The sequence below is a fragment of the Copadichromis virginalis genome, linkage group LG3 (assembly GCF_057382275.1).
Source record: "Copadichromis virginalis isolate Kocher_CV1m ecotype Utaka linkage group LG3, C_Virginalis_male_GT1.1, whole genome shotgun sequence".
In the NCBI taxonomy this organism is placed as follows: Eukaryota; Metazoa; Chordata; class Actinopteri; order Cichliformes; family Cichlidae; genus Copadichromis; species Copadichromis virginalis.
In genome coordinates this window covers 50396088-50411009 of record NC_140620.1, presented here as the reverse complement: position 1 = coordinate 50411009, position 14922 = coordinate 50396088, and the positions used below count along the sequence as shown (strand labels likewise).

The 14922-nt window shown below is 41.3% G+C and overlaps 1 protein-coding gene across 8 annotated transcripts in view; it reads left to right on the top strand.

Annotated features, from left to right (window-relative positions):
- Positions 1 to 4361: 4361 nt before the first annotated feature.
- The window catches only part of mark2b (MAP/microtubule affinity-regulating kinase 2b), a 48141-nt gene continuing 37580 nt past the window's right edge, over positions 4362 to 14922 (top strand). For all 8 annotated transcript variants that reach the window (XM_085451542.1, XM_085451544.1, XM_085451547.1 and 5 more), the window contains exon 1: positions 4362 to 5706. In XM_085451542.1, the coding sequence (XP_085307668.1) occupies positions 5656 to 5706 (51 nt within the window). In that variant the 5' untranslated portion in view covers positions 4362 to 5655. The remainder of the gene's footprint in view (positions 5707 to 14922) is intronic.

The following is a 14922-nucleotide window of genomic DNA, read 5'->3' as shown; positions in this document are numbered from 1 at the left end:
ATGGAGACTTTTTAATAAAAGATTAATGGAGCGTGGGAGGGATTAAGTTCATATCCGCTCGGTTCCTGATAACGGTGTCATGACTGTGGCTGTGTTTGAACTTTTTTCACTGGATTAAACAGACAGCCCCACGTTGGGTAACTTGAGATTAACAGAGGTCAGTAAATACACACTTAATTTAAAACAGAGATTCGTTCTCACAGCACTAAGAAAGAGTTTTAAGCGTGCGTCATCGTCATGGCCAACTGTTCTACGTACCTTAATACATAACCTGCAAAAGAAATGCGATCCACATCATCCCCAGCTGTAAATGTATTTAATGCAAAAGTTAGCAAACTTGCATGTTTATCTGATATGTGATGTATGGTGAACATGCCAGAGTCAGCTGATCCAGCCATAACGATAAGCTTTATCAAAAAGTACAGTTTGAAGCCTAATATTTAAAGTAGAGAGGCTGTCTGGATTCTGGTAGCTGAAGACTCCCTCTAATTCATGTTTTAGAAACTCTAGTCAGCCTGAATTCTCACAGTGAAGTGCTCTGTTTGTTTAACATGGTACTTTAGTCTTAACACCTCCAACTACCACATGCGACTTGAAAAACTAATATGCGAGTGATATCATCACAATTTCTAGTCCCTGTCGGGATTCTTGCTGCAGTGTTTTGGATCAACTGAAGGCTTTCCTGAGATCTTTTAGGGCAGAGGTGGGGAACTCCAGGCCTCAAGGACTGGTGTCCTGCGGGTTTTAGATATCGCCCTGGGTCAACACACCTGAATTAAACTATTAGTTCATTAACAGGCTTCTGGAGAACTTCAAGACATGTTGAGGATGTAATTTAGCCATTTAAATCAGCTGTGTCGGATCAAGGACACATCTAAAACCTGCAGGACACCGGCCCTTGAGGCCTGGAGTTCCCCACCCCTGTTTTAGAGAAACCTGATAAACAATTACATAAATTCAGCCTAGAAGTAACACGTTGAATAGCTTTTCAGCATCGTTGAGACAGGATGTTCTAGGACTGCTACATGTACATCAAACCTTTAGTTTAATGACCATCCAACTGAATATTTCAACAGTAAAATTCTGCTTTATTTTACATACAATTAAGACTTCAGTATGTTATAGATATCTTTGTCAAAGTGTCTCTTGGAAGGCGGCACATCTGCTGAGAGAGGCAGACATTTGCAATTTTTCTACCTTAAAAACTCAAAAACAAACTGGTCCCAATCAGTTGGAGGCCATCAAACTGCTTTCACCTACTCCATGGTATTTCCTGTGGCGATACAAAGGAAAGCCCGACTTCCTCAACATATTTTATTTTATACCTGTGGATATAAAACCGTCCTCACTTCATTATTTCACAGACTGTTGGAAAAAAAACAAAACGTGTTGCTATGCATCGTGCTTAATGGGCCACAAAACAAGTCTTTATTATGTTCATCATAACTAACGGTGATGTGCTTCAATCCGTTTATCTAATTACACGGTGTTGCACTTACTGTGATTATAGCACAGTGTGGATAAAAAGCCTGGTTTTTGGCTTTGGTTCTTTCCGTACTACTTTTGCCCACGCTGCGAGTCAGCAGCTTCTAAATTGCTAAGGTTAAGGGCAGGATTTTCACCCAGCGGACTGCTGAAGAAAGAATAATGGTTCTAAGGGAATCACTAATTTTATGTTTGTGTCCTCCACTCTTTTCCTGGCTTCCTTGGATTGCTCCATTTGTTTTATAGCCACCCCTGTGATACTTCATTTAATCTTCTACATGGTGGATAAGCAATATTACACTTTAATGGCCCAAAGCACTCCAGCATGCATACCTTTACACTCAATACAGGTGTTAATTAGAACTATTTGAAACATATGTGGGTGTTAATAATGCTTGAATTATTCAGAGAACAGGAGATTATAAAGTATGACACAAAACTACAACATCAGTAGCTCCAAATACATGCATGTCATGCATGCAGTGACTTGAGCCATGGGTTATATAACAGTGTTGAAATATCAAAATTATAAAATAGTTAATAATTGCTTAAAATTTTGATTTTTCTCATGCTCCAGTGGATTTATAACTAAATAAGGGTGCTGCTTTAATCAGGTGCTGTAGTAGTAAAGATCTGTATTTTTCCACTGACTTACACACACCCAGGCTGAGGTGGATTTCAGAGGGGAGTTGCTGAAAAGCACAACTGCTGGAAAAGCCTGACGATCACAGATCAAAGTGCTCATGGGGTTTTTTTGGGGTTTTTTTTTTTATCTGCTCTACTGGGAAAACTATTGACTGTATATCAAAAATAACTGTTACATATTACATCCTCAAAGCAACCACATACATTTGGCACATGGAAATAGTAATTGGAGACTCAAAGGCTGATATATTTTATTTAATGTTCCTCCAGTGACACTTAAAATATGCTTAGATTAGTGCAATTCAGTCTGCGACTCAGCCTCCTACACAGAGTGTTGTTTCTTCTCTACTGCAGCCAGAAAATGCGTTTCAGTGCAAATGGATGGATGGATGGATGTAATATAAGGAAGCCTCCTGCAGATGGCGACACTTCAGCACAGATTTGTCTGTAAGCAGCTTGTCTCCTGCTAAAATGGTCCATGTACAGTCTAAAAAAAGACTGTGGTGTCACTGAGTTTACATATTTACTGTTTTGCTATAGCTTTCTGACATTTCCCCCCCAAACTGGCATCCCTCTACTTTGATCCACCATGAAACTGGACATGATCCAGGTTTATGCACTGAGTGAAAGGTGCAGTGATTCTGCATTAACAAGGTTCATTATTAAATATATAGAGGGTAGATTGATATGCTAAAAGCAGGTGTGTGTGTTTCCTGGAACATACCCAGTGCACATACCCTGGAGTGCTCTCCCTCCATCATCAGGGGGGTGATTTTTTCCCCCCTTCGTTTATCGGGAAATCCTGCCAGTTGGATGCTCTCCCGGTCGTCCCCAACAACCTTTTCATACCCGTTCATATCCTGAATTCTTCTTTTTTATTTTGCACAACATCCTCACATTGTTCAAATGATGATTTTTTTTTGATATTGCACCTCTGCCGACCTCCCAGCTGACAGACTTGTGGCATCACTACTTCCAGTGGAAGTCATATTACCTTTGTCAGTCTATGGCTGTTGCTAAGTAACTTGAAAATGTCTGTACCTGCAGTCAGCATCTCACATTTTAAGATGGCATGAGTTTCTAGTTACATGTTATTTTTACAGCTGTGGCTGCCAAGAGGTACTGTTCTGTAATTGGCTTAAAAAAAAAATCTGTCTTCAAATGGATTTGTATATCAACCAAAGTATTATTGTTTTAGTCCAAAATATCAAATCCTAGCCAATAGACTAGTTTTAGGCTTAAAGATCGAAGTGTTTATGTGCTCTCCATAAGTGTTGCACTGCACTGTAACAGTGTGCCTCACTAAATGAGCACTGGAATTCTTAGAGGTGTGATGGGAATAAGCTAAACGTGTGACAGATGAAAGGAAACAGGGATGTGACTCAGTGGTAAAAATATCTGGCAACTCTTGTATGTGTTGCCTGCAGAACTGGAGCTTCCAGGGATGAGCAGAAAGAGGCGTGTGTCCATAAGCCTGTTTACAGATGAAATGAATCTGTGCAGCCATAATGAGGAAATACTAGTTACTCACTGAACGAAAGTCCAGCTTCTCTTTGGCTTTACTGAAAGGGTTCATGGGACTACGTGCATTCATGCTGTAGGCACTTCTCTGGGTTTTTTTGTTTTTTTTTTGGTAATATCTGTAAAGATCAGAAACTTCCTCCAATCAGCACATTTATAAGTATTGAATATGACCATTAAATGCAGATTAGTGTAGTAAAAAAAGTGCAATCGCTCCCTCTGAAATGTAGTGGAGTACAGTCACATAAATCCGACATACTCGAGTAAAGCTTCTCATGTTTGTAAGATAGTAGACTTACTTGGGTGGGTTAAATTCCATCACAGCTGGAAGCAGAAACATGCACATTAACTTGTCAGGAGCGCTCTGTAAAAGACTTTGCCACAATATTAACAATGCAAGAGGCAAAGAGCCCGATAAAATATTCATCGGCATACTTAAATAAATCAATAAACCAAAAAAAAGAGGAAATTAACTGAAAGACCGGTGAACTTTTGCACCCCGGAGGCTCCAAGTTTCTCTCTTCCATTATGTCTGGAGTTGAGCCTTCATTCTTGCCAGGTTGAGGAGAACAATTACAGTCTCCCGCACCTGCCATTTACCAGCATGGAGGAATTGCGGTCATTCAGCAGTAAAGGCTCGGAAAAAATCGAGTGAAGCCGAACTCAGAACTCCCTCCCTCCCCTTTCAAGTCGTGGTGCAAGCAAGCAGCCATGTTGCCGCGAGCTTGTTCCGGTATGAGGGCAGGATCGTGCGCATAGACTGCATTCGGGCGCAGCTCCTCGCTTTTCTCCCCCCTCCCCGTGACACGCACCTCCGAGCAAGAAAAGCCCACTTTGCTGATAATGGATTTTACAACTTGATGATTCCTCCTTCGGTCGGCTGGTGACTGGAATATTAGTCGGTGTACCGACAGGACGAACTGGTATATCGCCACACTGCAGTGCAGCACTGGTGAACGACCTTATTCCAATCACGCAACACAAGGAAGAGCGCCGGTGATTTCCGTGGATTTTGAGCTCTGTGGGTTGCTCTCTGGCAGTCACCGCCACTGCGGTCGCTGGGGAATAAGCTAACGAGCTAGCCTTACCTCAAAAAATCCTGAATTAGCTAGCTACATGGGCTAATGTCGACCAGTTAGCTAGCGGAACAAATTAATTTGTGATTCTCACCTGCCATGTGACCATTTCACAAGGTGCTGCTTTTATTTTTAGGATACCCTGGCCCCGGATAACTCACTGGGAATATTTGAATTTGCTTTGTGAGAGGTGGGAAGGTCGAGACCTCGCCGGGAAATAACTTTGGCCCGAAAGTTTGTAGACCTCGGAGCTGGTTTGAAGACCTAAAAGGAAACATCTCTGCCACAAAAGGAGAAAGACAAACGGCGACACTGCGCGATGAAAACGACGCCGTGTCAACATTTGCTGTAAATTTTGGCAAGCGGTCATTGGTTTCCCCAAACCTCAGTTGGCAACCTTACAAGTTAGCACGATAGCCACCTATCTGAACCTTGTCTTCTTTCAATACAACCATTGCCCAACTTTTTCTTCAGGCTAGCATAAGTAGCTAGCTGATCAAAACGTCACAGCAGCAGGTAGTTAGCTCGCGTCTTACATCCGTGCTATACCTCACTGTTCGCTATCGACGCAGATCAACTTGAACTGGGAACTGAATGCCTTCACACCCAGGCCGGAGCTGAAGAAAACATTAGTTTTTCCCATTTTCTGCTTGTTGACAAACATGAGACCTGCGGTTGCTGCTGCTAGCTAGTTTCGAGCTAGCTGGCTAACTCGGCTAGCCGCTGATGGTGGGATTCAACTTGTTGATTCACAGGCTGTCTGTCGCGCTGCTAGCTGGCTAGCACTGGACATCTGTTGGAGATTTTCCTCAGCTATCAACTACACAAGTTTTAAATGCTCAGCAGAGACTGACGAATCGTACTAGTTTCAAGGTTCCTTTTTCCATTTTTAATTTTTATTTTTTTGGCAACACAGACTCCTTCAAAAATGTCAACAAGGCCCCCACTGGTTCAAGTAATTGAAAATTCGGCCGGGCAGGTAAGATGTCCTTGTAAATGACTCTTAAAAATGTAATTATTTGTGATATTTGTCCACAAAATTACTTGAAGTTCTCATCTGCTGGGGAGAGAGGCCTTTGTTGGCCTTTTACAGGCTTTGGTTGTCTCTGGTTGCTTTTTTTCTCTCCTTCCTCTCCTGTGTCTCTGTTGTCTTTGCCACAGAGCAGTGATTCACCAGCTTGCCTACGCACTCACATTGGATTTCCCACTCCTTACAGGATAGCAGAGCAAATTTAGGTTTCTGTTTAGTCTGTGTTTAGACATGTCCTCCCACTTGACTTTTTGTCACTTTTGACCTTCTGCAATACAGGCAATCATAAAGCTGAAAGTCAGTTTTCAACACATTTCTTTATCACCAAGTTTGATGAAGACATGTAGATTTCTTTTTTATTTATTTATGCTAATTTTCAACTTACCTGTCCTTCTGGAAGAAAGTTGCTTGTTGCACTCTTTATTTGACAACCTTAAATGTGTCACAAAGCTATCAGACAGAAGAAGTGGCATTTAAATGGAAATGAGAATTTGTATTTCAAATGGGAACTTGCAAGGAGGTTTGCGCTTGGATATATCCTCAGTTTATTAACAATAAACCCTTGTAGATCATTGTTCAAGGGGAAAAAAGTAAAACTTGGATTGCAAGTAGGGCTATAGGGGGTGACTGAAGGCACTCAGGCTGTGCAAACAATACGCATCTTCTGACCTAGTAAAAGCCTGCTAACCCCCATCCATATGTGAAAGAGCTCCAAAAAATCCCAATAAAAATTGAGATTCATCAGTTGCAGAGGCTGTGCAGATATGGTTTCCCGCTTCAAGAACCCTTTTTTGTCTATACATTTGATTAGTAGTTCTTTGAGGTATGTGCTCCAAATCCATACTAGATCGCTGGAAATAAGCTTCCATATCTGCAGCATCTGTCTTAATCTTGCAGACAGTTTTATCTTTCCATTATGAGAAAGCCGCATTTGCTCACATGAAAGCTATTATAGCTTCTAGTGAAGAGTGTGACTCGGGCAGTCCATGTTCAGCATCACGTGGTATTTGCCTCCTCATTAAAATCTCTGAATGTTTGATGGGGAAGGAAAATTGTCTAGGTATTGACAGTGTAGCCACTGGATGATGTCAGCAAGCGTTTGAAGCTAAACCCACTTTGCGGTGCTGTCCTACGAATGCATCTGTGGTGAGGATTTGCTTTTAGCAGCTGATCAGCAGTTTTGACGAGCGTGGGAACTTAACTAGAACTATTGTTTCCGACGTGCAAAGTATTTTTAATGAAACCTTTGTGAAAAATTAGATGCGTGGCTATGTAGCACAAAAGAAACACAATAAGGGGAGTGCTACAGTGCACTCTGTCAAGCTAAACAGAAACGACGAAAACCCCAAACTTAAGTGTGAACTGCTGATGCATGGCCCTACCAAAATACAGAACTTATTTTATTAGCCAATAGGAGTGTGTCTTGGTAGTAAACACTGAAGGGTTCAAAGATATTTTTTTCTGTCTTTACTTCCCATAAAAGCAAAATGCTGACATAAGTTTACCAGTAGATACAACGCACGTGTACCGCTGCCTGTCGCCACTTCTGTTAAACCACTTTTTTTTTTCCTTACACATGCAGTGCAGCTGGAAACAACTTCTATTTATTACCTGATGGACATATGTGCAAGAATGCAAATGTCTGATCAGACAAACTGTCTTTAACCTACCAGCTTCCTAATGAGTCCACATGATCAGTCAGATTTCACCCAAACAAAAACTTTTAGACTTTTTCACCTGTTTTCTGAGTTGTTGTTTAAAAACAGCATCAGGGTGTAAAGAAAAGTGGACATACGCTTATATTCATATGTAGGCAAATAAGTAGACACAGTGAGAATGAGACATGCGTACACAGCTACACCCTTATGGGAACAAAGGTCAGCAGTAAGGCAGTAGAGTCATCCACTGTAGCTGCCTTTCGCACACAGTACAAACAGACAGGGCATTTCCATCTCCAGTGGGATCTTAAAAGTTGACGTCATAGTGAAAGCTGGGCGCTTTTGGACATGTTGCTGTAAGAGAGACACGTATAAAGTCATGAGCAGAAGCTTCCTCACTGTGTTCAGTGTGACAGCTTCTGCACAGGACCTTGCCGAAAGAGAAGCGGTTGATTAAAATGTCAGACCTGGCTCCACTTTAGCCAGATCTAGAATGGACAATCAAACATTGCCCATTCTGATAGGCAAATACTTGAAGGCAGAATATGGAGCAGTGTTTAGTTTGTAGCACAGGAGACACAAAGCAGGAAGGGAGATAAGTGCTCCTGTGATATCTTGTCAGGCTCATAAGAGTGTAAAACCTAACTGCGGTACCTTGGCGATTAATAACCCCTCAAACTGAACTTGTTGTCGGACGCTGTTTGTGCGGCCTTAACCTTATGTCGGTTTGAAATAATCCTGCTGTTGTTCTGAATGCGTCCATTCTCGTCCCACAGCATCCAGTGAGGATTTAGGGTTGGATTTGAGGGGTAAAAAAAGAGAAAAGTTTGGGGTCATGGCAAATTCTTAACTAGGTTTGTAGGCAAAAGGCCATGGATGAATACTCCCACACAAGTCCAGTCTGTCTTTAAAGGCCATGTATAGAAAGCCTTTGGTGTCAGGTCTCAAGATACGGGACAAAATGGCACCGGGCATGAGGACAGGCTAAGTGTTGACGAGTCTCTCTGTGCCCGTCAGAGATTTAAGTCTAGGTTCTGATCCTTTCAACCCACGAGCAGGTTATGATCCGCTTGTATCTGCTAAAGACGGCTTGATTGCAGTGGTTTGTTTTAATATTTTGAGGAACCCTAATTGGGAGCTGCTTTACTTGGCTTCAGAGTTTGCAAGCTTTTCTTTTTTTCCTTCTTTACACATGACTGCCAGCTAATCTGTGAGTTAATGGTTCTACAGGTCTGGGGGGATTGTGAAGTAAAGTTACTGACCAACACAGTTTTCCATTCAGTCATCATGAACAGTTGCTGCGCACATATAATTAGAGAGCTGTCAAATACAGAGAAGTGACTTATGACATCTTTCTGACGGTGTGAAATGGCAGATATGTTGAGTGGCTTTGATCGGACACGTTCTCACGTTGTGCAAGGGTTCAGGCCTGCTGTTAGTTTGAGGAACTTATTTGTGGTCCACATGAGTGTAACAACATTTCAGTGTTAAATAACAGGATAAATGCATGTTTACTACGTGTTAGGTTGTATTTTTGTGTTTAAACTACCTGGTGTTAAAATATTACATGAGTGCAGTTTGAAATAGGTTTTGGCACAGGTCATCTTGTTAACAAGTTTGCACAGTTTGTCCACTTCCCTAGACATGATCACTGAACTGTCTGATTTCCTGTTTTACAGTGCTCTCCCTCTATTCATTAAGCCACGTCTTCTGACCCACTAATATAGCTAGAAATACTGGTATGGCTCTTCAGGTCTGTCGGTTCATCCTTCTTTGTTTGGATGGTTGCACACTATGCCGGATCTTCCGCACATTATAGAGCCAAGCCATTAATTTGTCAAAGTTGAGACATTTCCTTATTGGGTCATTGGGAGAAAATGTAAAACTAACTGAACTAGATTTGGAAGTGGCGTTAGAGGTTTTGAGTTTTCATGAGGTTTATTTACACAAGTCTTTATTCCCAAAGGACTTGCAACAAGGAACAAGGAAATAAAACACAATAGGAGATAAAGCACTTGCCCACCTCCAGCCAGATGTATATAACAGTACATACAGATGTTACATCCTCACACACTCCTATTAAAATCATTATAAAATGTGTGGGGAGAATTTCCTCACCTTCGGATCAGACATAAACATGTTTTGTGTAGCTCACTGTGGTTGATATGAGGTGGTGGGCACGCACAATGGGATGGAACATAGTGATCTAGTTGTCTGTTTATTTGTTGTGTAACTCCACTTTTGCACTGGCTTTTTCCACTTTAGCTCCTGAAAGAATTTAAAATTGTTTTGTTTTTTTCAAGCAAAAACAAAGGAATGAACAACAAGATAAGCAAACAAATATCTATATTGCTCTGGGGCAGACAGATATTTTTACAGTACAGAATATCATCATCGGTATATCGGTTTCTTTTCTTGTCGTGTACACAGGACTATGGAAAATTTCAAACTTAAGGCATGTTCATATGCTTTATCTTAAACGGCTATTAATGACAAGTGCAGTTCGTAAGCCTTTTTATGAACCGTCATTTCTCCCGTCATACCTCCTTTGTCAAGTGTGTTTCAGTGCTGGGTTAATCATTGAGCATCCTTCTGACGCTTAGTGTGATTGAGACTGGTGCAACGTCATTTTGCATCAGACTGATTGGAGTTCACCGAATTAGTGAATGATTGAAGGTCGTCGACCACGTCTGCCATTGCTTTCAGTCTTGACAGCAGTGCCTTGAGCCTATGGTAATTGGTGAACTTGAGTGGATGGATATTAGCTTGACAACTGAGGGTTAAACTGTATTAGATAGTTACTTTTGACTGTTTTTAATAGTTACTAACTATTCCAAGCAGGATACTTTAACTACTTAAAAACTGTTTAAAAGTATCCTGATGAAAAAATGCGAATGTAGCTCAGGTTTTGTAAACAACCCCCCCAAATCTTATGGATAGTTTGATCCTTTTACCTGTGGAAACCATAATCAACATGAACTCGGGGTTCCCAGCAATATACCTACAAAGTCGATGTGGAACTCTCCAGGCTTAGGTTGGTCAGGGTTGCAGTTTACCCTGACATTGGTCACTGGCAGACACCAGGTTACTTCTAGTTAGTGAGTGGAAAATGTAACTTGTGTACCAAAAAACAAAGTCATTGAATGAAGTGCATGGTAGTTCATTGATCTAAATCAGTTTATTGATTTATAAAATGGTTAATATAACTTGAACTGTTACAGTTCATCAGCAGTAGTTTCTATTTTAGCTTGACCTTTGTAAACGCCACGAGAACTGAAACAGTGATGCTTGCAGATTCAAAATCCTGTTGAGCGTCACAACAGAAAACATGAAGGAAATAGGAGTAGAGCTGAGCACAGTTTGATGCTTTTCACTCGATACCTCAGGCGTATGAAAGAAGGCAAGAATGTCCCACCAAGCTGGGGAGCTGGAAATGTAATATAGATAAGAAAGGAGCACTGAACGTGTGAGTGTGTTTACTTGATCTGTGTTCACCTTTCTTTTCTTTTTTTCATCTCTACATTCATGCTCTTTTTGGATGAGTCATCGTGTAAAGGAGCTATAGGACACATGTATGCACACACAAGTTGCTGTAATGCCCAGGAAACCATAAACCATGTCTCTCCCGCTCCTTATTAGAGCCATCACTAGGCAGATGAACAGAGAGACAAAGCTGGCCAGGGCCTTAGCAACAGAGAACCTGCCTTACACACACAAGCGTTTACTTCCTCACACTCGGATTTGCTCCTGCCTATACACACACACACACACACACACACACACACACACACACACACACACACACACACACACACACGAGCACAAGCAGTCTCTCATTTTCCCCTTACAACTGGGTACGTTCAGTTAGTCAACTGCAAGTGCATTTATACCTGAAGGTCCGGGTGCAGGTGCTACCGAGGGATCTGACCGACATGCACTGAAATTCAGTGCTCAGTCTGTGTGTGTGTGTGTGTGTTTTGTGTCTTGAGGGAACAGGGTAAAACAGGCCCTACCAGTTGAGCAGAGTGGTAGGTGTGGCGGCCAACTGTAGATGTGCGATTTGAAGAGCCTGACGTCATTTAGGTGAAGGTGTGGGTTTCTTTCAGTCGCTTGATATCAGTTTGCTGTGAATACTTGGATTTCTTCCTGTAATCCAGTGTGCCTGGTTTTTGTGTCAAGGAAAAGTTAAAAACTTGAGAACATCATTAAATTGTCACATTTTTGAGTATTAACTTCTTCATAATTGTTTCCTGAAGTAAAGCTATTTATGTAGTTTGACCTTTAAAAAACAAACATCTTAGTTTCAGTTTAAAACGAGGGCTTTCAAACATGCATCCGAAGTGCTATTGTTTTTGCTCTCTTGACTACATTCATGCTGTTGTGGTGCAGCTCAGTATCCAAAACATATTTCCCAAGGCTGAGACGGGCTGTGCCAGAACTTGATTTGCCTACTTAACTGTCTTTGAAAGTGGTTTTAGTTGCCCAGCTTAATATTTAACTTCATACTGCACTCATCACTATAACATTTGTGTGGATTAAACACTACAGGTACATTGTTACCACAAACCCATCCAAAACCTTACAGTGTAACCTGTGTCATAACCTGATGGACACTTCCCTAGAATTTTGACTGTGTTGTTGCAGCCCGCACAGGTTTAAATGCTGGGAACGGCGTCAGGCACCTGCTCAGGCTATGTTATAGGCTTAGAGAGACGTCATCTCTGCTTAGGGCTGGGTGCTGCGGCCAGAAATCATTCAAGTACAAGGACAGGACTGAAAGTGAGTTAAACAGCAGCCAGTATCCAAAGAAAAACTTTGAAAGTCTTTCAGAAAACCTGGAGATCTATAAAAATGTAAATAACTTTAACTGTCACTGGGCTCCCTCAGTTGGGGATAGTTCAAAGTTTTTGGAGTTGGCATGTATGAGGTTCTGATCCAGTGTTTCCAAAAACAGATGGAAATCAGTACGCTCCGCATCATGGAGTACTGACCAGCACAGAAGCCAGGCGATCTACAAATGGATTTTAGTAACCTACAAAAAAAATCAATCTCTCTAAGTGTATGCTATATTAAGAACATTTTTAGGCCTTTACTTTCAATCAAAAACCCGTTATGCACCATCATCAAAGCAAACTCAATCGACAGTAATTTTACTTTGCATGATGAGTGAGTTTGCTGCTCTGTCTACAGCCTGCATTGGTTATGTTTTTGGTTTAATTTGTTAGTTTGGATCCGCAAGTTCAAATGACTGTTTGTGAGACTGATTGTTTGAAAAATAAATTCCCACACGACAAATTTCGTCGACTTTTGCCACATTGTGCATTTGTATCAGTTGTTACTTATTTGTGTGACCTAAGTATTGCAGTGGAGCTTTGAGAATGGGCAAGTAAATGTGTTACAGGGTTGTCAGAGAGCATCTTTGTTCAAAGCGAGGTGGCCGGTCGTGGTGCTTCATCTGCATGTAACACGCATGTAACCTTCAGCTTTTCCACCCTGTGAGAGCTACACAGACCTGTTTACTCTGGTGGCTCGCACACACTGCTCACACCCAGTGTTACATAGCAGCAGGAGGAGGGCACACAAGGAAGTGTTATGCAGTGTGTCCCAACTGTGACAGCAGTAGTGCAAACACAAACTCTGAACTGATTTGACATGTACACACACATTCACTTATCTAGGGAGTTTCAGTGTAAGAGAACACACACAACACTACATTGACAGCAAACTGAGATCGAGCGTGACACCACCTTGTTAAAGTTAAGGCCTCTCAAAGATTTACTTGGCCTCATGCGGGGTGTCAAGTTTGTTTGGCTAGTATGGCTATATAGTAGCTGTACTGTACATAACATGTTAGCCTGCAGGATTTTAGAAGGCATGACAAAGAAGCAACATTAACCAGTGTACTAATATTACAATCGCTTTTTGTCCTGAATTCAAATTGAGATGGAGCTACACCTGGATTTATGAATTACCGCTTCAGCTGAAATGTTGCTTAATCACGTCATTGTTCCCTACACCCGAAGGAAGGTGCAAGCTGATATGCATTGGCACATTTCTTGGCACTTGCTATCAAAATTATTTCTCCTTTGTGTTGGCGTCTAACTGTATTTTAAAAACTGTCCATTATTTATTTATTTTAATCAAATGAACGGTGCATTTTCATATCTGCTCTTAAGTGAGGCATTTTTCAGACACTCGATATGTAACTTCAACATTCTGCAAAAGTCTCCCATTCAGACATGGCCTGCTTCTTTTCCTCGTGACTTCATTGAGACATGACATATATCAGTGATTTGTGAGTCTGTGTGAGCTCGGTGCTGGCTGATGGGCTCAGAGATACAGATCCCTCTTCTGGAGTTTGAACAGCAAAAATTCATTGTAGATTAATATTTCAATCTTACTGTAAATTAGAAGTGGACACCAGAGATGCATGCTGTCGGGGTATTGTGTGTGCATGAGGTAATACTGCTGCTTTGAAAGTTTTACGTAAACGTTCCAGTCATTGACTGTTACAAAAACACGGCCAGGCTGCTCATTCAGGCATAAAGCATACGGATTCTCTCAGACTAATATTAAGAAATGAAATGTTTATACTGTCCATGGTCTGAAAGCTGAGCAGAAAGCACTCTGTTAAATCCCAGACTCTCCCAGGGGCTTTAGCAGTAGTTTATTACAGAGTAGCCAACCCTTGTGTGTGTGAGTGTGTAAGAGACAAACGCACGCCTTTGCGTTGTCAAGTGCCACATTTCAGCACCAGATCATGCCCTCCAGTATCTGAGCGATTGACCACTTGAATTAACTTTTATTTCCATTAGCGATGTCCCCACAGCAGCAGGGAAGTCAGTCTGTTTAGAATGAGAATTGTCTGCAGCTAACGTTAAATCTATTTACCGATCTCCAACTTTCTGAACTGTTTTTGCAACATTTAACAAAAGCCGTTCTTTTGTATATTCCTTTTCTTTTCATGCCGCCCACTAAGACTAATTTCTAGGCTATTATTCTAACCCACTTCACCGCTAAAGCCCTGATTTTGCAACAAAGAAGCTGTCTGATAAAATTCCTGTTCACATGAGTCCAAGTGTATAAAGGTCCAGTTCACCGAATGCCAGATGTTCAGAAGGCTTGGTTGACGAGGATGAGTGTAAAATGTAACTCTTACACTTGTACAGCAGTTTATTTTTGCCCTGTAAGTCATGCATAATGCTGATAACGAAGCCTTATTAATCCTTGTCTAAGATGGCCCACAGCTCCTTGCGTTTTATCATGTAGAATTTGTTTAATCTATTTTGTAGTATTCACAAATAACAAGGAAATGCATAGATTTCTGTCAAATAACACAACCAGGATTGATTGGAGGCTGGTTGCCTTTAGTACCAAAGCCCCATTCTGAGCCAGGAAAACCCTGACTATGGTGATTAGATAATAACAGTGTGCTCTGTTCAGATGGATTTTTTCTGACACTTCTGACAGTTATGATACACAAAATATTGCCATCTAAGGACAATTA